The sequence below is a fragment of the Syngnathus typhle genome, linkage group LG17, assembly GCF_033458585.1.
Source record: "Syngnathus typhle isolate RoL2023-S1 ecotype Sweden linkage group LG17, RoL_Styp_1.0, whole genome shotgun sequence".
Classification (NCBI taxonomy): domain Eukaryota; kingdom Metazoa; phylum Chordata; class Actinopteri; order Syngnathiformes; family Syngnathidae; genus Syngnathus; species Syngnathus typhle.
In genome coordinates this window covers 631606-653887 of record NC_083754.1, presented here as the reverse complement: position 1 = coordinate 653887, position 22282 = coordinate 631606, and the positions used below count along the sequence as shown (strand labels likewise).

The 22282-nt window shown below is 50.3% G+C and overlaps 1 protein-coding gene across 1 annotated transcript; it reads left to right on the top strand.

The window, feature by feature from the left end:
• Positions 1-741: 741 nt before the first annotated feature.
• asic2 (acid-sensing (proton-gated) ion channel 2) lies at positions 742-21314 on the top strand. The gene is made up of 10 exons (XM_061303926.1): positions 742-2117; positions 16375-16525; positions 18345-18472; positions 18722-18872; positions 18958-19014; positions 19902-20061; positions 20139-20230; positions 20321-20400; positions 20466-20534; positions 20818-21314. The coding sequence occupies exons 1-10, from the start codon at positions 1476-1478 to the stop codon at positions 20908-20910; spliced, it is 1623 nt and encodes a 540-aa protein (XP_061159910.1). The 5' UTR covers positions 742-1475; the 3' UTR covers positions 20911-21314.
• The last annotated feature ends 968 nt before the right edge of the window (positions 21315-22282 follow it).

The window sequence follows — 22282 nt, the reverse complement described above, 5'->3', positions numbered from 1 at the left end:
CTCTTTAGCGAGGTCATAAGCACCCATTGTAGATTTTCTTTGTCTTTCTCCCTGGGCGGGGGCGCCGTCACCTTTAGAATAGCGAGCTGCGCTGTCGAAAAAGAAAAATGAGTCGGCAACACCAGCACGCAGTCGCTCGCTCGCTCGGGTCCAAAAGGGCCAAGGGTGAAATATTTGATGTGCGCAAATGAAAACTGGCTTTTCTGTTTATTCAGCGTTTTGATAAGAAAAGGAGTGAAAAAGAAGCAGCAACTGTTTGAAAATATTCCTTTCGTTTCTTCCAATTGCCAGGCAGGTAGGCAACCAGGCAGCGACCAACACTTACGACATGGCACATCTTTAAAGGAAGATTTTTGGACGTCTTTGGAGGTGCGTCAAAGAAACGAAAAGAAAAGAAAGATGGGCTCAGATGTTAGCCACACAGAGCCCTCTGCTGGCTTCAACCAAGTCAGCTCCTCCTCATTGGAATACACTTACTTTTATTTCTATGTATTCATTTGACATGACCTTCTGAATTTCTCCAAAATGATGACTGGAAACATTCTATTGGATGTTGTGTTTCTTTCCTTCTTTTTCTTTTGAACGCATTGCCATCCTCGCCTATTGTCATGTTTTGTTGCAGCGGCGGCAAACAAACGAGGATGGAGGCAGGGGCGGAGGGGTGAAGGGGGATGAAAGGGCATCAGCAAGTTAGCGCAGCTATGGGGGGTGGGGCGAAATAGGGGCGGGGCGGGGGGGGTCTGCTCGCTCGCTCGCTCCCGGCTTGTGCTGCGGGAAGCAGCAGACGAGCCAAAGCGGAGGGAGGAAGACACGCGGGAGTCAAGGCAAGCCATGAAAGTGGCAAAAGAGGAGGAGGAGCACAGAGTTGATGTATTGGAGTATTTTTAGAAGGCAGGCGGGCGGGCGGGCGGTCGAGCGAGCGAGGGAGCGAGCGAGCGAGCGGTGGCTTCACGAGGACAAAGTCGTCTGCGTTGTTGTGGTTGCTTGCCTCCCCGTCTATAGCCATTCCGTAGCCTGGCGCTCCAGACCTTCCAGCGAGGCAGCCGGCGGCAGCAGCACGTGGAAGTCAAACAAGTGAGAGCGCTGACAGTAATGCCGCCAAAAGCCGGCAAACGCTACGACGGAGCCGCTCTGCTCCGCTCTCGTTGATTTCATTAGCTTCTCATCTCACGTTTGGCACCATCCTCCACCCCACCCCGCCCCACTGGACCGCTCGCTGGTTTGTATTCCGTGCTCCCTCCTTCTCCTCCTCTGGCATCCTCTCTTGCTCGTTGTGTCACACAAGCCGAAGCCGCTGCCGCCGCTGCCGCCGCCGCCGCAGCCGCCGCAGCAGACACTCTTCAATGTCTTCCCGCTGAGTCGACAGCGCCGGAAGGGAGCGACAAGTCGGCCGAGCGAACCTGCCGGCGCGCTTCCGAGCCGAATCCAAAAGGGTGATGATGCGGGTGTGGATTTAGCCTTGAGCCTGGAGCTCCATGTGGGCCGCAGCCCCGCAAGCCGGGCTGGGAAATGACGCCGTTCCCGCGGTGGTAGGAGCCCTGTGGGCGGCGGTCATGGCCCGAGAGGGGCGCCCTCACCCGTCGAGTCGGGCGCACTCTTTTGCTCTGCTGTCCCGGACGCGCCTCCACGGCCTGAGGCAAGTGTGCGTCCCCGGCGGCTCGCTGGGCCGGAGGGTCTTGTGGCTCCTGGCGCTGTGCGCTTCCCTGGGCCTGCTGCTGTCCTGGTCCTCCGACCGGCTGCTGCACTGGATGTCCTTCCCCACCTTCACCCGGGTCCACACGGAGTGGGCCAAGGAGCTGGCCTTCCCCGTGGTCACCATCTGCAACAACAACCCCATCCGCCTCTACAAGCTCACCAAGAGCGACTTGTACTTTGCCGGACACTGGCTGGGCCTGCTGCTGGCCAACCGCACCGTCCGGCCCCTGGTGCTGGACCTGCTGCAGGAGGACCGCGTGGGCTGGTTCGGCAAGCTGTCCGACTTCAGGCTCTTCCTGCCGCCGCGCAACTTCGAAGGCACCAACTTGGAGTTCATGGACCGGCTGAGCCACCAGTTGGACGACATGCTGCTGTCCTGCAAGTACAGAGGGCAACCTTGCGGGGCTCACAACTTCTCGTCCGTAAGTCCACCGACGCGCGGCACCCTTCCTTGGGTCCGGAGGCCGAGTCGCCCGCCGTGGCGGCTCACGTGCTCGACCGAGTCAAAGTCTGTCGGTGAAAGCTTCCGCTGCTCTGTCGCCGAGCGTCATCTAGGTTTGAGGCTCGACCCGCCGACCGACTCGATTGGCTCGGCTTCGGTCATTACGGTTTCTTTTTGACGGCGAGCCGTTATTCCAATTACGCGCGGCCCATAGAAGCCTTTGATTAATAGCGTGGAACGGGCTGAGCTAGGCTGTCTTGGCTCGACTCCGAGACACTTTATTTGGCCCGTTTTAAAAGGGGCCAGGTTGCTTTTCCAAACCTCCAAATTTGAGCTGTTGGGGATCACTTCAACGGTGACATCCCGTTCCAGCCGACGGTTCCAGCCTCCCTTGTTGGAAATGCGGGCAAATTGGCCTTGCTGGAAGAGGCTTGCAAGCTGTGCGGCTGGATCAGTGCAAACGCGAGCAAATGTGAAGCTTCACCAGAAACGTGCCATCTTTTCACTTCCAAAACTTTGTGGTTGGAGCCTGTGTGGGCGCTACTAGGTTTGTTTTCGCTCTTGCTCGTTTTCGCCCTCCTCCTCCTCGCACTGTTGTTGTATTGGCGCCCACGAGATGCATCAGCCCGCCTGGCGCTGGAAGGGCTTTAATAAGAAGCACGTGCGTCCCTTCCTTCCAATAGCTTTCAGCTCGACACGTGAATGCCGAGTTAGCCAAGATGGAGTTGTGTTGAAAATGAGGACGTGGACGAATCCAAGTGCCCTCTTTGAAAGTGAACAATGTTGTTATGTGACTGTTTTCATTTGATGGGCCTTAAATCCTCTGTTGAATTTGAACGTGAGGTTGATTAAAAAGGCTCGGGAGACCTGTGCACCAACAGAGAAAGCTCTCCCACTTGCAACTCCAGCAATGAAACGGCGTGATACCTGATCACGCTTGGCAACTGGCGTGGAAGGAAACGTTTTTTTCCCTGAGGCGAGCCATTATTCTTGCCTATCTCCATGCACTCAAGGTGTTTTGTCTTTGGCGACTCACGGCTCTGCGGGGAGTGGGGTGCTTGACATTTCTCCTTCTTTCAGCCTGATGTTTCCATTGTAAAGCCGCCGTTAGCATCGAGTAGCGCCACCGAGACCATGGGCGAAAACAAGGCGTTTGATTTGAAAGGGATAGATGGATGCGCCCACGAATGGTCTGGGGTATCGTCGGCGCCGCAATTGAGGGCGGTCAGAGTTGAGCTTTTGACAAAGGTAAGCCGCTGTCACTTGTCTGTGACCCGTTTTGCGGGTTGCAATGGCGCCTGTGGAGTTGTTAGTTTGTCTCGTTAACCTTTTTGCCCTTCCCGCCATCCGATTTGCCACTCCGGCAATTTGGCTGTTGCGGTTGAAAAGAATGGCGGCTAATGGCGGCCAGGTAGCAAGCCCCCCTCAACACGCTGACCGGCCAAAAATAGCATTCTTCATTTTTGTCGCTCTCAAGCCACATTTTGAGGGCGAATGCTCCTCGCTTGACCGACCTGTTTCCGCTATATCGCAACGCCCACCACGCTAATATGTCTTCCCTTTTAGGGCAGCAAACGCCCACACGAGCGAGCATCGCATTGGATGCAGTTTAGAGTTTTACTGAAGCGCCCAAAACTTGACAACTTGCTGTCTCGTTTCAGTGGCTAGTCGTTGACAAAACGGCAGCTCGGCCAAAATCAGGTGCGGGCTTCCGATGCTGCGCCTTGGTTCTTGTCAAACGGGGTCGGTCACGGTGTTCCCGTGCGTTCGTCGTCCTCCTGCTGACAGCCGCGGAACGGCGGCCAAGCAGGACAAATGTCCACGGCTAATGGCCCCGTCGTCCTTAAGCGTCTTTGGTGTCTGGCGCTCTGCAATTAAAGAGCGACCAGTCATGCCGGCAACATATTTGCCAGCTATCCAAAAAATGAAGAAAAAGCTGTCTACTTCCAACTGCTCCTCTTTATCTTTCCAAATGAGAGGGGGGAAAAAAACTTGATGAGAGGCCATTTGCGGCGCCTTCCAACTTAGCACTCAGAAGCACTCGACCCCGCACTCCAATTCCCACTCGATACGGCATATTGCGTTGAAAGTGGAAGGTTGAAAGTGAAGGTAAACAGCGAGGAGGCGAGCTCCTGTCAATAATTGAACAAGCCCAAGCACTGCTATTGTCTTCTTTGCAAAGAGTGGAGGGAGGGAGGGAGGGAGGGAGGGAGGAAGCCATTTGCAGTTATGCCTTATGTGTTTGACAGCTCACTTTCATTTTGTCACCCTTCAACCCCACTGTGTGTATAAACAAACTCAATTCCACATCATGAAAAGAAACAGTCTTCAAAGGCAAACTGCCCCCAATCCCGATTGGATGTCGAGCCCCGAAAAAACAAAACAACCAAATAGTTGGCTCGTTTAGTTTGAAGATGACTTTTTAGGGTCATTTTTTTTTTTCAATTTCCACTTAGCCCTCAAGGACACATTACTTCCAAGAGATGATGAGACAAGCCACTCATTTGGCTTTTTTATTTCTTTTTTTATTTAGCCCCCGCAGCCTGTTTAACTTCACATGAGGAGACTGATCCCAAAAGATCTATCAATAAAAATGTGAAGGCACCATGCCTGAAAAGACCATGCCGTTTTGACATAAAACGTGGACGCCTAAGATGTCAAACTCAGATCTAGAACAAATGTTTTGTGGCTAAGACGTGCCGTCTGCTTACTTTCCAAACTTTTCCCAACCAAGTTCACATTTTTAGAAGCAACTGTTGATGCAAACTCTGACTGGCACATCTGTCTGTCTGTCTGTGTGTGTGTGTGTGACCTTCTAAGTAACCTCCAGGGGCGGCACACATGCTACTCCCCCACCCAATGCAAATGTCAAGCAGCACGGCCAGGACGCTCATTCGTCTGTCTCCAAAGTCACTTGACTAGTGGGCAAACTCCGCCGTAGCGGGTGTGAGCACTTTTCTGGGGCCAACTATATCTTGGGCCCTTAGTGGATGGTCAAAGACGACCGGTTACTATCAACATAAGCAATTATAAGCACTTCCTTTTGTATCGGTGGGCTCATTGGCTTTTCCGCTCAGTTGGGTCCGCTAGGCTGTTGGGTCTCCCACGTGCCGTGCCGAGCCGGGCCGTGGCAGCGGCGCACAGCAGCGAAATGCGCTATAGGTTGTCCATATTTCCCAATTCCTGCTAAAGACACCCGTGGGAGTCGGTGTAACGAGCCGGCGCCACCTCTGCCCGCCGAGTGATGCGGATTACAATAGTTGGCATCCGTCTGGCGAATGTCGCTGGTGGGTCATTCAAATATCCCTTCTCTTCCTGGCCACCGTTGGGTTTCCCCTGTAATGGTGATTCGTTTCAGGTGACGTCTTTCCTGCCCACCTTTAATGATGTTAGCGCTTTTCCTGTTTTGGCGTCAGCCCCAGTTAGCCAGCCAGCCAGCCAGGCAGGCAGCCAGCCAGCCTGACTGCAAGCGCTGACAGGCCACAGTTTTGTCACTCAGATCCTAAGCTAACCCCAGCGAGCGCTCCGCCCGAGGCTTGTCATTTCACACATCTGGGCGGCTGTCGTCCCATCATCCCCGCGAGGTAGCAGCGAGGACAGAGTGCTCTGCTGTCGCTGCTTATTTGAGGCTAACGATGGCGCTGTGGTGGGTCAAGGGCCAAGATTTTGTCAAAGCCATTTTCCTTATGGAGGATTGATTTTCATCTTGCGTGGATAGTGGAATCAGTATGTTTTTTAGTTTGCTCTTGAAGATCGATGACTGGATTTTGTAAACGCTCGCATCTTATGAAGCTACTGGCTAACATGCTCGCAAATCCTCTTCTTCAGCAGCGGGGATGTGTTTGGTTCTTGTCAAACATCAACGCGTGTTCTCGCTTCATCTATTTTGAGAGCGTCCCGTGGAGCTAGTCCCTTCATTAGCCAGGCTCTGTGATGGTGATGATGATGATGATGCTGCGCCTACTCGTCGCAGACTACCGTTAAATAATTCCCACTCACGACAGGAGGAGGGAGGGAAGTGGCAAGGAGGGTACGACGAAGTCGGCGCTAGCTAATGCCGGGCAATTAGCTTAAGCCGCGCCTTAATATTTCACGGCGTATTCAGATCACTATGTGGAGACCCGCCAAGACGCCTTTTGTTATCATTTGCAAGTCATTAAGAGGCGAGCATGCGGCGCAAAGCGTACTTTCAGCAAACTGATTGCTAATGACTCCCGCCTTATGATGAAGGAAAAAAAGAACAAGAAATCACGCTGCACAGGGAACACCTATGTCTGTCCATACCGGATTTCCATCTGATATAATCAGTGTGTCGTTAGCATAATGCGACCATGATTTGATCACACCCCCTACCTACTAGAGCTTTGATAACCCAAGATTTTTTGTGTGTGCGTGCGTGCGTCACTCATATTTGGCCGACCTCTCATCATCATCATCATCATCATCATCATCATCATCATTATCATCCTAACCACCACCACCACCACCACCGTCATGGCAGGCATGAATTTCACATTGTGCCGCGTCCTCGCCAGCTTGCCTGTAATTAAACTGAGAGTTGGACAGCTGTGAAAGCGACGTGAAAAAATCCAACGAAACACAGTCTGGTCTTCTCCAGTGAGCACCAAAACATCTGTTGACCATTTTGAAATTCTGCAGGCATTTGGAAGCATTGCAGAGCCAAGCTGTGTTGTGGCCATATGTGATTAAACAGTGAGCTCTTCAAAATTGCATACCAATAGAAAACAAGGCAGCGTACTGTCAACCTCATGCTAAACACAATGCGGTGTTGAAATCCAGTCTCGGCCGTGCGGTTGTATCCCGCGGCGGCGGCGGCGGGCGGGCGGGCGGGCGGTTGGGCGACCGCTTCCGACCTTCAGGCCTTTCGGAGCGGAACGGCCGAGCCGTGCCGGCGCATCTTTGAATCGCCCAGGCAGGCCAGCCTCTGCGCGTGGGTGCGTGCGTGCGTCACGCCAATGATGTCACAATGACATCAGCAGCACTCGGAAAGGGACGTACGTGGGTGATAGGCGGGTGACGGGAGGCGTCGCCCGTGTTTGATGTTTGATGCAAGTGGACAAGTGTCCACTCTTCTCATGTTCTGATGAGAGGAAAAGCAGGCCAAGCTGTCACACTCCTCATATTTCTTTTCTTCCTCTCATCTATCAGCGAGCGAGCGAGCGAGCGAGCGACTGGTCTAGCTGTCGCTTACCCAACGAGTGTGTTCCTTGTTCAACCTGGAAAAGGCCCCAAAAATGGCGTCCCTTCCTCGCTAACTGGTATCGCAGCAGATCCCGGGAGCACGCCGTGTGAGAAGGAGGTTAGGCGTCATCAGAAAAGACACGACGGCCATAGTCGACGGGAAGTCAATCCTCCTTATCGGGACTGCCACGTCTCTTCGGGAGAGGTGGTGATTTATTTATCTGCTGCCGCTATTTCGCAGCTGTCAGAGCGGCAAAGTGAAGAGCGAGCGTTTGAATGAGAGGGGTGGCGGCAAGTAAGTCCGAGACACTCGGGCCCATCTTAAATGCATTGCGCGATACGGTTGACCTGGGGAAAGAAAACGCTGCTTTACAGCTAAAGACACAATTTTGTTGCAAAAAGGTTGCCGCTCAGCGAGCTATCAAAAGTCATTCTTCAAGGTCATGACATTTCTCTCCAAAGGTTGTATTTTACAAGCAACTGTTAGTGTTCCTTTTTCCATTCTATCGGAGCACCAAAACATTGTTTCTACCCTCCAAGTTGTTGTCGTTCACCAAAATGGATGGACCTTGGGGATGTGCGTCATCCAGCCCATGAGTCAGCACGGTTTTCGAGGACAACTATAGTCTGTGTCGAGTTTCTCTCTCGCTCTCAGAGTTCATTGGAATAGTTTTCCGCCTGCTCGCTTTGTGCTGATGATGGCACAAAATGGCCAACAAGCACTTATTGTCTCCGAAATCACAAATGGACGGAACGTTTGATTCTTTTTGTTAGCGTATTTTGGACATTGTGTGTGGTCTCTCTCTCTCTCTCTCTCTCTCTCCCTCAATGCAATGCTTCAGCCGTGAGATATTGTTGGGAATGCGCTGCTTTCCAAGCGCTGGCCCTTATGGCAGGCACAACTGCTTGGAAAAACCCCAAATAAGGGTAAATGGGCAAGGATAGCGTTTTGGTTCTTGACAAAATGAAAATCATTTCAAAGCGGCGGCGCTTAACGTAACCGTTTTTCCAAAACCGAAAAGAAGGACTGGTTTTCATTGACTTGAATTGTTTCAAGCAAGTGTCAAGCAGCCCGCTGAGTGGGCTCATTAGCACGCGGTGCAGCGCGTCTCATCCAACAATTAGCCTCCACCGCTAATAGCCATACATTTGCACGGCACAGTGGGCATCATGGCACATTTTCGAGGTCCGAAGTGCGTTCTCTTCTCTTCTCTTCTGTAAAGTCCCACCCTGTCTTTAAACAGCTCAGCAGTCGGCTCTCTCGCTCCGACGTGCCTCCTGTTTTTTAAAAAGGAAGAAACGATGCGTGTCGGCCCGCGTGGGCTCTCGCTGGCAATCTCCGGAAAAGTTCCATCCCCCTTAACTGCTTTTGCGACTACTGTTGGATTGAGGAGCGCCTTCAACTGCAAGTGAAGGCAGTCTGTAGTAAAACCTCCTCCCTCTCAGGAAGTTACAAAGGAGAAGAGAACATTGGCTGTAAATGGGATTGACGTCATCGGCGACTTTGCTTTTGCTACCAGTAATGGATTGACGTGTCTGTAAGTTCTTTCTTTTTTTTTCAGTCCGCACCTTGTGCACCCACATGCTGTACGTATACTTAGGTCACGCTAGCAACGTCTGAGGCCTTCTTCGTATCCGACCGGCTAACTAAGAGCCATTGACTTTGCCGGCTGCGTCCGACAAATACTAATTCAAAGTCAGATGTAAACACATCCTTCTTAGTGATGGCGAGTCTTTTCCCGCGGTGTGGTTTTGCGCCGGCGGCATCAGCGGAGACCTCATTTTTCACTCATCTCCCGGCAGGTTTAAACATATTCAATAAGCCGGCTGAATGAATAATTCACAGCTGCAACCTGTGCAAAGGCCCGAAGCGCGACTTCCTCCCAAATTCTTATTTGCACCTTTCAATCTCCCCCGCTGCCATTCTCTGAATATTGTCAATCGACTATTGAGATAGGAACACAGCCGTGTGGACAGCCCTCCCCGCCCCGCCATGCCCCGCCCCGCCATGCCCCGCCCCGCCTCGCCACGTCTGCCTTCAGCCTCTAATTCCTTCACAATTACCAAAAGTTTTTTTCCAGCAAGGCTTCTTGAGTTGTTTTTTTTTGTGGGTCTAATCATACCAACCAAATGTGATGATGCGGAGAGACAAATTAGGCGTTGAAGCCCGGGGCTCCTTCTAAGGTATAATTTCCCCCAGGATGAACCCACCTGCTTTTGTTGTAAGTTTCCCTTTCCTTCCAAACTTTCCCTTCCAACGAGGCAACGTTGATTCTCTGCTGCGCATTGAAGACACGGACGGGGTTGTACCGCCGAGATGAAAACGAGCTCATCGTCATACGGAAGTTATGTTAGCGAGTGTTTGATGCTACAATTGTGCTTTCTTCTTCTTCTTTCTCTGCAGGAGTGTTGTGCCGTGGCCAGATGAACCACTTCTCGCTTGTCTTTGACGCTAACACAAGACCCGATGTTTGACTTTCTTTTCGTTAGCGATGCACTTGTCTTCTATTTCCGTGCCTTCACTCAAATCCAATGATTTGACCTTGAGTTCCTTCATGACTGGTCATTAGAAGTGAAACTGTGGACTGTGGTCCAAAGTCAGCGTGACGAAGATAGACGGAATCGAAAATGGATTTTTGCTTCTCCCACCCCATTTGGTCTTATGCTACTATTGTGAGGTCTTTGCCGGCCGCAAACATGATCAGACACACTTGGTGACATCATCGAGATGGACTCCCGCTCGGCATCTTTGTCATTGTCCGACGTCTGTCCTTTCACGTCGGCCGGCCGGGCGGCCGGCCGGGCGGGCGCCCTGCTTGAATGACGTCGGAGACGTCCGTCCACCTCGTGTTACCGATCCAACCATTGGACTACTTTTATCTTTGGCTCTCCAATCCCGGAGGAAAGTAAAAGAAGCCTAAGGCCAGGCAAAAAGGCGCTCTTTAAGCCAAGGAGACTCTCACATCTGCAAGTGAGTGGAATCAATCAGTCGCACTCTCCTGTCGCCCGCCACCTTGCAAATGATTACTTCCTGGAGGTCAAAGAGCCCGTTTGAAGAGTCAAGCGCAGGACAGTCACACTGATAATTGGGCCAGATAGAGTGGTGCCTTTTGCCCTCACAAAGGACGGATTAGAGGTTGATTATCCGGATGGCTTCGTCGACCTGCCAAAAAAGTCTCGGGAAGCCGTGCCGAAAAAGACACGGACAACGTTTGCATCCTTGCGAGGAGGCAAACGAGGGCTTCATTTGGAAGAATAGACGTATGCGGCTTGGGCCAGCGCTCTTGTTGTTTATGGTTATTAGAATGACCGTTAGTTATTATGGGATATGCTTATCAAATCTCACACGGTCGATAAGCGAGACGCATGACGACTAATGACCAGGGATAAATCAAGACTCTTTGCAAATGAAACCCGACCTCAGAAAATGAGCGAGCACAACTCTGCCATTGATTGGGTGCCTGCAGGCAGGCAGCCACGCAGCCAGCCACGCAGCCAGCCAGGCAGGCAGGCAGGCAGGCAGGCAGGCAGGCAGCCAGGCAGCCAGGCAGCCATGCAAGCATCACGTAAAGTATGCAAATAGCCGTGGCGCTAGAGGAGCAGTTGAACCAGTGACTGTGTTCTCCAGAGACAATCAATGGCCTCTTAAAGAGCGCCCGCCCGCCCGATTGAATGACCTCACCTCACCTCCCCTCACTTCATTTCCGCTTTTATTTCACTCACCTCTTCCAGAAAGTTCCGTCAAGTCAATGCGGCATGGCTTCCTGGTAGATTGACTCCGGTCCAATCAACTCCATCCCGTCAAATCCGTTGCAATCTTGTGGCCAGCAGCGTCCCGGCCTTTCTTTTTTATAAAACCATTACAAGGCATCCAATATTCATGCGCTGTAAAACATGCAGCACAAAATGGTCGCACGCTAGCCCGTCGTCGTCATCATCATCATCATCATCTTGAGACAAGAAGAGGAAAGTTGGCACGGTGGATGAGCGGGTGACCGAGCGTTTGACAACTCTCGCTCGTATCATCTGATAAGACCTCCTAGTGTGTCCTACGCTTTTATGATGCAGCTGTTGAGCCAAGCTGTGAAAATAAACACACACACAAGTGACGACTTCACCGTGAAATGCTCAACTAATGACCGATATTAAATTGGATGTAGCTTGATTATTAGCATGCGTCGCGCCGGAAGACCCATCATGGAGATAATGAGCTCTATTGTGCTTTTAGCCCAGCGGGATGAGATTGGAAATGATGGCATGTCAGAGGGTGTCGGCATATCGTTCCGTCTCAGCTAATTGAGACGGCACGTTGGTTTCGCCATTCCACGTCGGCAAATGTAACGGAAGCGCAGCCAAAGAATGACATTTGAAACACCCTCCCCTGCACCATTATGCTCTTCTTTTTTGGATATGACAATATGTACAGCTAAAATTCTCAAGGAGTCCAATTATTGCCGAAGCCAGCAAGGCAATCAAAAAAAAGAAAAAAAAATCTCCTGTTGAAATGAAATAGCACTACCACCGAGCGAGCACTTTGTCTACTCAGAAGACTACCTTGATATGTTAGCATAGCAACTGTTGGCAGGCTAAGATTTGCTCTATTGACTGTACAATTTGTATTTGTTCACTATGAGTCCATTTCCTGAACGTTCTCACGACGGTGAGCCACTTTGTTTTGTTGTTGATGATTGGACTGCACCTTCTCAATGAGCTTCTTGGACCGATGGCAGTCTGTGGTATCATAAATCGCAACCTTTAAGCGGCATCCGCGCCGGCTGAGCCCGATGCTGATGATGCGCTTTAAGGCAAAGGGACGTCAGAGCCAATCAATCCCACATTGATTTTTATTTCTTTTTTTTTTATTTATTTCTTTTTTTTTCTGTCCGACACAAAGAACTCTTTGTCCTCACCGTGTTCCGGTGTCATTTATGGCAGTTGAGAAAACCAGGGGACACATTTTAAATGTCTTGTTTACATGTTAATGATGATGGCGGCAAGTACAAAGGAGCTGGGGGCCCGTCACCTCCCCGACCGTCATGTGTTTAACGAGGTCGGCAACTGACTTTTAATTGCTGTCTGGTAACAACTCGCAGGCACACCCAAACACAAAAGACTTGCATGTTTCTTCCCAATGCTATTGTTTCAATGCTGATGTCCCTGATGCTGTTAATATCCTGTGAGTCATGGAAAATGTCCACACGCTTTACAATTGCTGGCTGCCAGCAAATTAAAAAAAAGACTTTAGTAATTGAAGGGAATTTGAGAGATTTGTTCAAAAAGTCAGTGTGAAGATATCATCTGCCGAGTCGTGAAGAAACCCCCCTCTACCTTTTCTCCAGCAGAGCGTCGGCCTCGGGCGACTCGTGACACTTTACAAGGGCTCTTTCTATTTCTTCCTTTTGCGCCGCACATCCATGTTCTTGACATTCCAAATGTCACCTTGAAGAACTGCCGTGAAATGTCAGCGTCAGATGATTGATTGCCTGCGCATATGTGTCATTTGCAAGGGGAAAAAAAGGAAAGCGGCGCTCCATCTCAATCCCAGCAATGACGGCATGTCAGAATTGGCTGGCAACGGTGAAGCGTCCCGTCACCAATTTTGTCTGAAGCCCTGAACACCCTAACCCTCCATTTACCTCCCTCTACCAACACTCTCGACCGTCAGCCAATAGAGCATCAAAAAAACAACAACACATGTTGATTTTTCCTCAGCTTGCAGCTATGAAGCCATCACGCGGATGTTGCCCTGATGCCACACCGGCGACCAATCCCATTGATGTGACATCCATATCCAAAAGTCTGCAGGGCTCAGTGAAAGACTCGGCGTGTTACTGTGACTAGCAAACGCACGGCAGGCTTTCACAAACGGCGTTGGGCTTTGAAATTGCCTTTTTAGTTCTTCGTGTCCCCTCATGTTCTCATTTCATTTTCTTTGCAGATTAATATTTCACTCATCCGCGCTCCATATTCATGCCAATCGCTGGCACGTAATGCGGAGGGAGGGAGGGAGGGAGGGAGGGAGGGAGGGAATTATTGGAAAGCACATTTGGAAACGACTCCATTTGGAATTGGATGTATTACCCGCAGTAAAGTTCACCGCTTTTAATTGCTTCTTTCGGTGCGTCTGATGTTTTGATGCTCACGTGGTCACTTTGGCGAGAAAGCGGGGCATGATTAAGATTGCTGACCTTTTGTCCAAGCGAGAATGAAAACGTCATTGTCGTGTCAACGTCAATTCAAAAAGGACTGATTCACGTTACGCTCAGCTCAGTTCAATACAATTGGCACAACAAGGAGAAAGAAAAGGCTTTATTAGCAAGAACTTTGTAACTTGCCACCACTCCCTGCCACTAAGCAGCTGTCCCTAATCCAACGACCGTGAATGTCTCGTGCGACTCCGTCATTCAAGCAGAGTGGATGTCATTTTTTATGCATTAGCATTAGCTGTGCTAAGATCTGAAAAAAGAAATGCAGTCTGTCAGTCATCGCGTTTCACTGCTTCGTCACTTTGCTTAGCGACCATAGGTGCTCACGCTACAGCTACGCTGTGGACGGCTAGCGAGAAATGACCTTTAGATGAAGCAATAGCTGTTGGAAAGAATCCACCACGCACGCACGCATGCACGCCCGCCCACTGGAGTTATGAACAACAGGACATTAGGTCCCCTGATAGTTGAATTGCAGTTTCATGTGACTTATTGACTCCCCTGCTTCAATCATCCGCTATTGGGGATGTGGGCATATCCTCAACTCCATCTTCTCTCTGAATAAACAAGTGAGCGGGACTCCAAGTTGGCGTGGACCGCCACGCTAATCGGTCATTAGCGGCCATGGGGACCCTAATGTAGACAAAGAGCGTGCAACTATGGAACAGATGGATGAGCCAGTGAACACATGGAGCCACGACAGACGCTTAGAGTCGATATTTCCGTTATAGAAGATAGGATCGGACCCGTCCTTGGCGTGTTTGACCTAATGCAGCGTGACAACAATTTTCCTTGCTTGCTTGCTTGCTTGCTTGCTTCCTTGCTCCCTTTCCTTGACTATGCATGGGCTGCTGTATTCAGTCACGAGGGCGCCTGACGACTGTAATCCGATTTCACCTCCTCACTGAAAAGAAAACGTGACGAGCCAAGGGTAACATGGATTTGCTACGCAGCCAGCCCTGGCCACTCCCCAGCCACCCCGCCGTGACTCCCCGTGCGTCACGTTATCTCGCCGCTGTCAATGACATAATGCAGACAGACGGGGTCATGAATCAGCCGCCGCCGCTGCCGCCGTGTCATTCCAAATGACACGTTGTCACGGACACTTTGAATTTGCCTTATTTGAAGGAAAATCAATTCAATACGGATCTGTCAATTGAATATTCCGTTGACTGCTAGCGTGAGCAATATTTCTCAGCGGACATGACCACGCTAAGCAGCTAACCTCACATTCATTTCACTTTCCTATAACTCACCTCACCCTAACTTGTCCTTATTGTTGAACCCTTCCTAAAACCGACCGACCGCCCGCTGTCCCTTCTTTCTTTTTCTCTTCCTTCCTTGCAGTCGTCTATCCTGCCATCGTGTTCCTTCCTAGCTTCCTTCCTATCCTTCTCCATTCTCCTTGCCTTCTCTCTTGCTGTTTGATATGATTGAGTGTTTGGACTTTCAGTTGTGATGATGACTAAACTAGAACCCCCCCCCCGATTTAAGGCAGTATGCTCGCTCGGACTATTAAAGAGCCTCACATGAAGGTGCCTTGATTTGCGTTGAATAATTTAACAACGGAATACATTGGTTTATGTGAAATGCCTTCATGACTGATTAGAGTCGATGGCGTCAATTATTCACCCATTTTGGCGGGCGGCAGAGCTGGAAGCCTTTGTTTGCGCAAGTAGAATGGGGTCATTTCAAAAGGGGGCATGTGTGGGGATGATTGATTGATTGGTTGATTGATTTGCTTCTTTACTGATGTGGACTTTTTGCAGCGTTTCTCTCCAGTCATTACTTGTATATGGTGTGTTCTCATAACAACTTAATGACATAACTTCCTTCTTGATTGTCCAAACAATAAGTCGGCCGGCGCCTCCTAAGAAGTCCCAGCTCGGATCCCCGCCGGGCTGCTGAAGGCAAAGGGGGAAAGACTGTGGGTATTCATTGAATGCGTGCGTCCATTTGCATAATTGTTCATTTCCACGCCGCGTGCCGACGAGTGTAATTTGAGTCTTCAAATTGGATTGAATTTGAGATTAGATTGTGTGTCAGCAAATGACACGATTGGCTAAGTGTGGCCTTGTGAGAATCTAGTATACTGCCATCCGCACATGTACTGTGCTCTGCAATTTCTCCACTTTGTTGGAATGTTCTTTGGTCATGTGTCATATCGCTTTTCTTGACTCCCCTTTTTCCTCTTTTGTACAGACGCATTTGATCTGTCAACTAATCCGATGCTCCCCATTAGTCCATCCTTCCTTCCTTCCTTCCTTCCATTTTGTGTCCTTCTAAAGCAGACCCCATGTCTAATTGTGCAATTCTCTGTGGGAGTTTTCCCTTGCTCCTCTGAATATTGTGTCAGTTGTGTGGACAGGCCTGAGGGCTCATTATGGGCTCCTCTTTTTCTTTTTGGACGTCTCCACCGGAGGCAACTGCTCGCGTAGTTAACGTCTCACTTGTTGTTGCGCCTGCGGGTCTGCTATTAGCAAGCGCATCGTCGAGGCCCAAAAGACACGCTGGTCTTGGTCACGGTGATACATGCAAATCTCATCTTTTGTCTGGGAACTAATTCAAAGCAGTCGCCTGATTATCTCAAAGCAGATGGGCCTTGGTTAGGCTAATGAAGTGGGCGGTGCTGGCTGGCTGGCAGGCTGGCTGGCAGAACCTCTGACAGCACAATAAAACACAGGCGCTCGCTCGCTGGCTGCCCAGCTCCGTACAATCGGAGCACGTTTGTCGTTTGTGTTCCGCTTGGGTCTCGATGATGCCAATGGCGTTGTTGCAAATGAAGCGCTGGAGTCAATGGGCAACCTGTGTGTGTGTGTTTTGTGGCAGGTGTTCACCCGCTACGGCAAGTGCTACATGTTCAACGCGGCCGAGGAGGGCAAGTCCCTGCGCAGCACCGTCAAAGGCGGCACGGGGAACGGCCTGGAGATCATGTTGGACATCCAGCAAGACGAATACCTGCCCGTGTGGGGCGACACAGGTGGGCGTCGCCACCGCCACACATCTTTTTTTCTTTTCATTCATGCAGTCATCTATAATGAAGACTCGCGCTTGTGTGGACGAGGGAGCACGTGGCATTTCCTGTGTGTTTTACGTGGTGCTCCTGAATACGTTTTGCGCTTCGACCGCACAAAAGCATATTTTCAAGTGACAGGACAAAAAGGCAGGAATGTAAAGGACTGACTAAGCCCAGTGCAAAACCAGCAAATGCCGATTTGGCCGCTTCCCGATGTCAAACCATCAAAGGATAGCTAGCTAGCTAGCTCGCCAGTCACAAATGGAATTGAGAACGTCGAAAACATGCCTGGTAACAATGAAACTCAAATAGGAATGTTCACATGGGATGCATCGGACAGCCTGATTCATAATGCCCTTAAAAATGTCAGACGGGAATTGAAAAAAAAAAAATCAATAAGAAAGAGAGTAAGAAAGCCCGCATGCAAGAAATAAACTCGCACGACACATTTGATTGCGTCTAGCCGTTTGGCCATCTGCCAACGAGAACATCAACGGAATGATGCACCTGAAAATCACATTTGGATTTTATGACTTGCAGGTAATCACAATGATCCATCAAATATGTCTGATTGGAATTTATAACCTGGATAAAACACAAGGAGCGCACATAGGTATAATCAATAAAGCAACTTTCATCTGACATCCAAGAGATAATAAGCCTTCACGACACAAGTTGGAACCAACAGCCGGCTGTTTCCAAGCAAGTCTTCCTTTGGTGATGTTTGTTGCGCTTTCCCCTTCGGATGCATCCTCAAGCACAACGATAACAAGCTGAGCCCATCACTGTTTGCCATCGCAACTAATAAGACATTTCTCGAGAAAGCAATTATGCTTGGTGCTCGCCCCGTGACTATTTTTAGTCTTCTTGTGAAGCTTTGAGCAACGATGGAAATAATTCATAAGCAAACAAGTGTGTGCTGGCTTGACTTGATATTGTTGTTTTTTGACTTTTTGCTTTTGTGACTTTCGCCATCAGTTTGGATGTAGCGTGAACACACGGAGGGAGTGGCATCAGTCAGCGCAGCGCGCAAAGGCATCGGCGTGCTTTTTTCGGGGGACTTTTACGAGCGCAGCTTTCCGGCCCGGCCTTTCCTTTTCTTGCCAGTCTTTTTGCATGCAAGGACTCAGTCGCTCGCGAGAGCGTTATGGTCAGGGCCAAAGCTAATTTGCATGCGTGGCTGTTCATGTGCCAAGAAAGCAAAAGGCTTGAAACAAGAACGCAAACAAGGTGCGCTTTAAACTGATGAAAACACTTGATGAATGACGACGCTCCTTCATTTACAAGGCCGGCCGGGCTGGCGTGCATTTTTTCCCCCATCTCTTCAGAGCTGTAGCAAATGCATCAAAATGGATGTCAAGATTTGGAAGGTGGTCAGACACTAGGCCGATGAGTGGGTGGCGCTACTTTAATGGCGGGAGGGCTTGATTAAATGCTTCCTAGAACACAACGTGAGTGACACGGTGGCATCATTGATTTCCACGCACGCAGAGACATTCACCGCCGGGCTGGTTTCCCATAAATGTTACTTTGTTTTTTCAAAGTTTTTGGTCAAACCTTTTTTTTTGGTGACAAAAACATTCCTGTTAGCCAGCTGCATTTTGTCCTAAAACAGTTTTTCTTTACTCGTCAGTTGCGTTCAGCTCCCTTCTGATCTTCTCCATCCATGGCTGTTCTTCAAGCGCCACTTTGTATTCCAATCAAACAAGTCCAAAGAAAGCCTCCCCATCTCTTGCGGTGTCCCCCACCGATTGTGAACAAAAGGCATTTGTATTCCTCGCAGACGACACGGCATTGGAGGCAGGGGTCCGAGTCCAAATCCACAGCCAGGCCGAGCCCCCGTTTGTGCACGAGCTGGGCTTCGGCGTAGCGCCCGGCTTCCAGACCTTTGTGGCCACGCAGGAACAGAGGGTGAGTTTGCCCTCGACCCGGAGACTCGCGCTGGAAAGCGTGTCATTTGAAACGCCAGCCATTGAAAGCTTAACTTCCATTTTAAAGTCTCATTCGGAATCCTTGTTTGGAAGCCTAGAAGTCCTTAGCCTGGCTTCAAACTCTTCACATTTCATCTTCCAGCAGCGTGATTGGATTGGCCATCAAACTCTTGAATCTTGAATTTCATTTGTCAAGCGCACTGGCAATTTCTCCCTCCCTCCCTCGTAGCTGAGCTTCCTGCCTCCGCCCTGGGGCGAGTGCGAGTCCAAGGCTCTGGAGTCGGGCTTCTTCCAGGTGTACAGCGTGACCGCCTGTCGGATCGACTGCGAGACGCGCTACATTGTGGAGAACTGCAACTGCAGGATGGTGCACATGCCTGGTAGGTCCAAAGTGAACAATGCGGCGGCGGCGGCGGCAGCAGCATTGGCGCTCCAGGCTAACATACTCGTTGGTCTCGGTGACAGGCGATGCGTCCTACTGCACCCCCGAGCAGTACAAAGACTGCGCTGAGCCCGCCCTGGGTGAGTCAGTCACGTGATGGTGCCGTGCCGCCAGTTTGCAAACTTCCTCGGAATACTATGGAACTCAGAACGTACCTACTGAGTGAAGGGGGGGGGGGGGGGGGGGACCAACTAGTTCTTGGAATTTACACTCAGTGAGAGCAAATACTTTTCAAAAAGTTCACATAGGCTACGGAATAAATGAGCCCTGTGTTAAGTCAAACTTGACTTGAACACGCCGCAGCAACCGCCCAGAAAGTTCCCGCCGGGATAAATGCAGGTACATGAAAAACTGAGGATTGCTCGCCGGTAGCGAGGCAGAGGATTGCTCGCCGGCTCGCTCACCGGCTCGCTCGCTCGCTCGCTCGTCTTCTCTTGTAATTAGGCCGCTTTATTGACGCCTGGATCTCCACATGCAAATCAGGTCACGTCGGTGCCAATTTGTCCCAATCTTTCCAACTTTGTTTTCCCGCTTCCTTTGAATCTGATTGTACGGGGAAAAGAACAACAGCACGTGTCTCCAAGTTGTCAGAGGAGATTACGCATGGCTGGTCTCATCCGGCATCGAAAGTTGAAGAGTGCACTTTGACCACCGCAGTTGTGTAATTAGCGGCGAGACGTTGAGCCCGTGTGACAAACCGTCTCATTGAATGAGCAAGGCAACTTTTATTATTTGACGCCTTAGGTCGGAATGCTCTTCAGGTACCTTGTGGCTTCACATCATTTGTCTCTGGTTGGCCGGAATCTTTTGCCAGCGAGCTAGCTTTGCTTTGTTTAAGGTCATCAGAGTTTGATTGGGACTTTTCATTGGATGTGGATAGAGATTGCCTCCTCTTCTGCGCCCTTCACCGTCACCACCCCTTCATCATCATCATCATCAACCTCCTCCTCACCATAACGGTCATTAGCCAAGCTGTCGTCGGCGGCGGCGGAGAGCAGCGGCTGCATGTGCCGCACGCCGTGCAACGTGACGCGCTACAACAAAGAGCTCTCCATGGTCAAAATCCCCAGCAAGACTTCGGCGCGCTACCTGCAGAAGAAGTTCAACAAGTCGGAGAAATACATCGCGTATGTCCACGTCTGTCCGTCACGTGCTCGCCGACGCATTTGCTCTTAGCGTGTTGTTGTTGTTATTTTTTCCACAGAGACAATATTTTGGTGTTGGACGTCTTCTTCGAGGCGCTCAACTATGAAACCATTGAGCAGAAGAAAGCCTACGAGGTGGCGGGCCTGCTGGGTAATCCAAATAATGATGATTTTTCAAGAAGAAGACCGCTCGCACGTCAATAATAATGATGGAGGTAATGGCCCCCCTCCCCCCCGACAGGTGACATCGGCGGCCAGATGGCCCTCTTTATCGGGGCCAGCATTCTCACCGTCCTGGAGCTTTTCGACTACGCCTACGAGGTCAGTCGTGCTTGCACGGAGGAAGAAGCATCGTACGGTTGGTTAACTCGACTGGACTTTTTCAGGTGGTACGGGACAGACTACTGGACCTCCTGAGTCGGGAGGACGAGGAGGAAGGCCGGCGACGGGATGTGGTAAGAGCGCCCCGCCCCTTCAGTGATGTTGTTCTAAAATTGTGGTTACTGGTGTTTTTTAACAATAGACATTTTCATGGAGTAAAGGTCTTTCTCATGAGTTTTGTTATGTTGTCATCAAATGACAATGAAATTTCATTTGGGTACTCATTCCATTGTATTTGAAAAAATGAAATACATTGTTGCCTACTGTTCTTTTCACTTGATTTCTTTTTTTTGTTGAGTTATTTGTTTGTTTAATTTGATTTAGAATGAATGAAATGAAATGTTGGCTATCTTTTAGACTTCCTGTGACCCTGTGGCCAACCACTCGGAGTCCATCAGCCACAGCGTGGTCGTGCCCCTGCAGGCCACCTTGGAGGAGATTGCCTGCTGAGGCCTGGCTTGGCCTGGCCCCGCCTGGCCTGGCCTGGGCTGGCCTGGCCCCGCCCCGCCACTCCCTCAGTCCACTTTGAGGAGAGCCAATCATGAGACGCTAAAAAATCTCAGCCGAGCCAAATGGGTCAGGGAGGGGCGTGGCGTGGCGTGGCGTGGCGTGGCGTGGCGTGGCGCGGCGTGGCGTGGCGTGGCGCGGGGTTCAAAGTTTGGAGGCACACACCCGAGAAGCATCCGTTGGTGGCTCAGCGGACACCACAGTGAACAAAAAAAAAGACTGAAAGCCACCAAAGCGCATGCATCACTCATAATGTGGCCGCCCGCCCGCCCAGCCGCCTGCCCGAGGTCACGTGATGAATGTAAAGCTTGAACCTTGGATTCCTCTTTCAGCATTAAACAAAGAGACTAATGCAGTGCTTCTCAAATAGTGGGGCGCGCCCCCCTTGGGGGGCGCAGTGCTATTCCTGGGGGGGCGCGTGTGACCCTGGGGAACAGGCTTTTTTTTTGGCAGTACTAGAATAAAGTGTAATTGCGCGTTTACTACAGCAGGGGGCAGTGGCGCTCTCATTGTTACTTCTGTCACGTTTGCGACAGTGCAAATTGTGAATCAGTCACCTAGGCTGTAGCAGAACAAACAATCCATGGTCTTCAGATGCCACGCTGTCGCCATCTCCTGGTCAGCTAATGAAATGCTTTTGCTGTTTTTTTTTCCCTCTCAATTAAAATAAATCAATCAGCCAGTTGGCGCTCTCATTGTTACTTCTGTCACGTTTGCGACAGTGCAACATTTTACGACTTACAAGACAAGTTAGAATAGTCACGGTGGGGAGGGGGGGCGCGAATAGTTTTCTTCTTGCTAGGGGGGGGCGTAACAGAAAATAATTGAGAAGCACTGGACTAATGGCTACTTTTTGTCGGACAAGGGAAATAGAAATTAGCCAGTGGAGACGGAAAAGAAACTATCTTTTGATTTGGAATCAGTCCGCCAGAGGCCTCAAGGGCGTGCATACTCACACTAGGCAACATTTCTTCTCCTTATGTTGATTTCTATGATGCAAGATGGCAGAATCATAGCATGATGGGCCATTGTCATTGTCTTTTTACCCCTCATTATTCTGTTCTACCACTTGTGAATGATTGTGTCACTCCAATGACACACGCAGACGTGATGAGGATCCATCCATCCATCCATCCATCCGTCCATCCATCCTTCCATCCATCCCTGCTTTGCCTCTTTCTTAGCTGTGCATTTGTGTTGTCATTGAATGCTGCTCTTTGCACTTTTTTGGACACAATGGATTCTTTCTTCTCATTTATATCGTGCACGATGCTAGTTATGCTACGGGGGACTCGGCCCAAGTACTGTTACGATG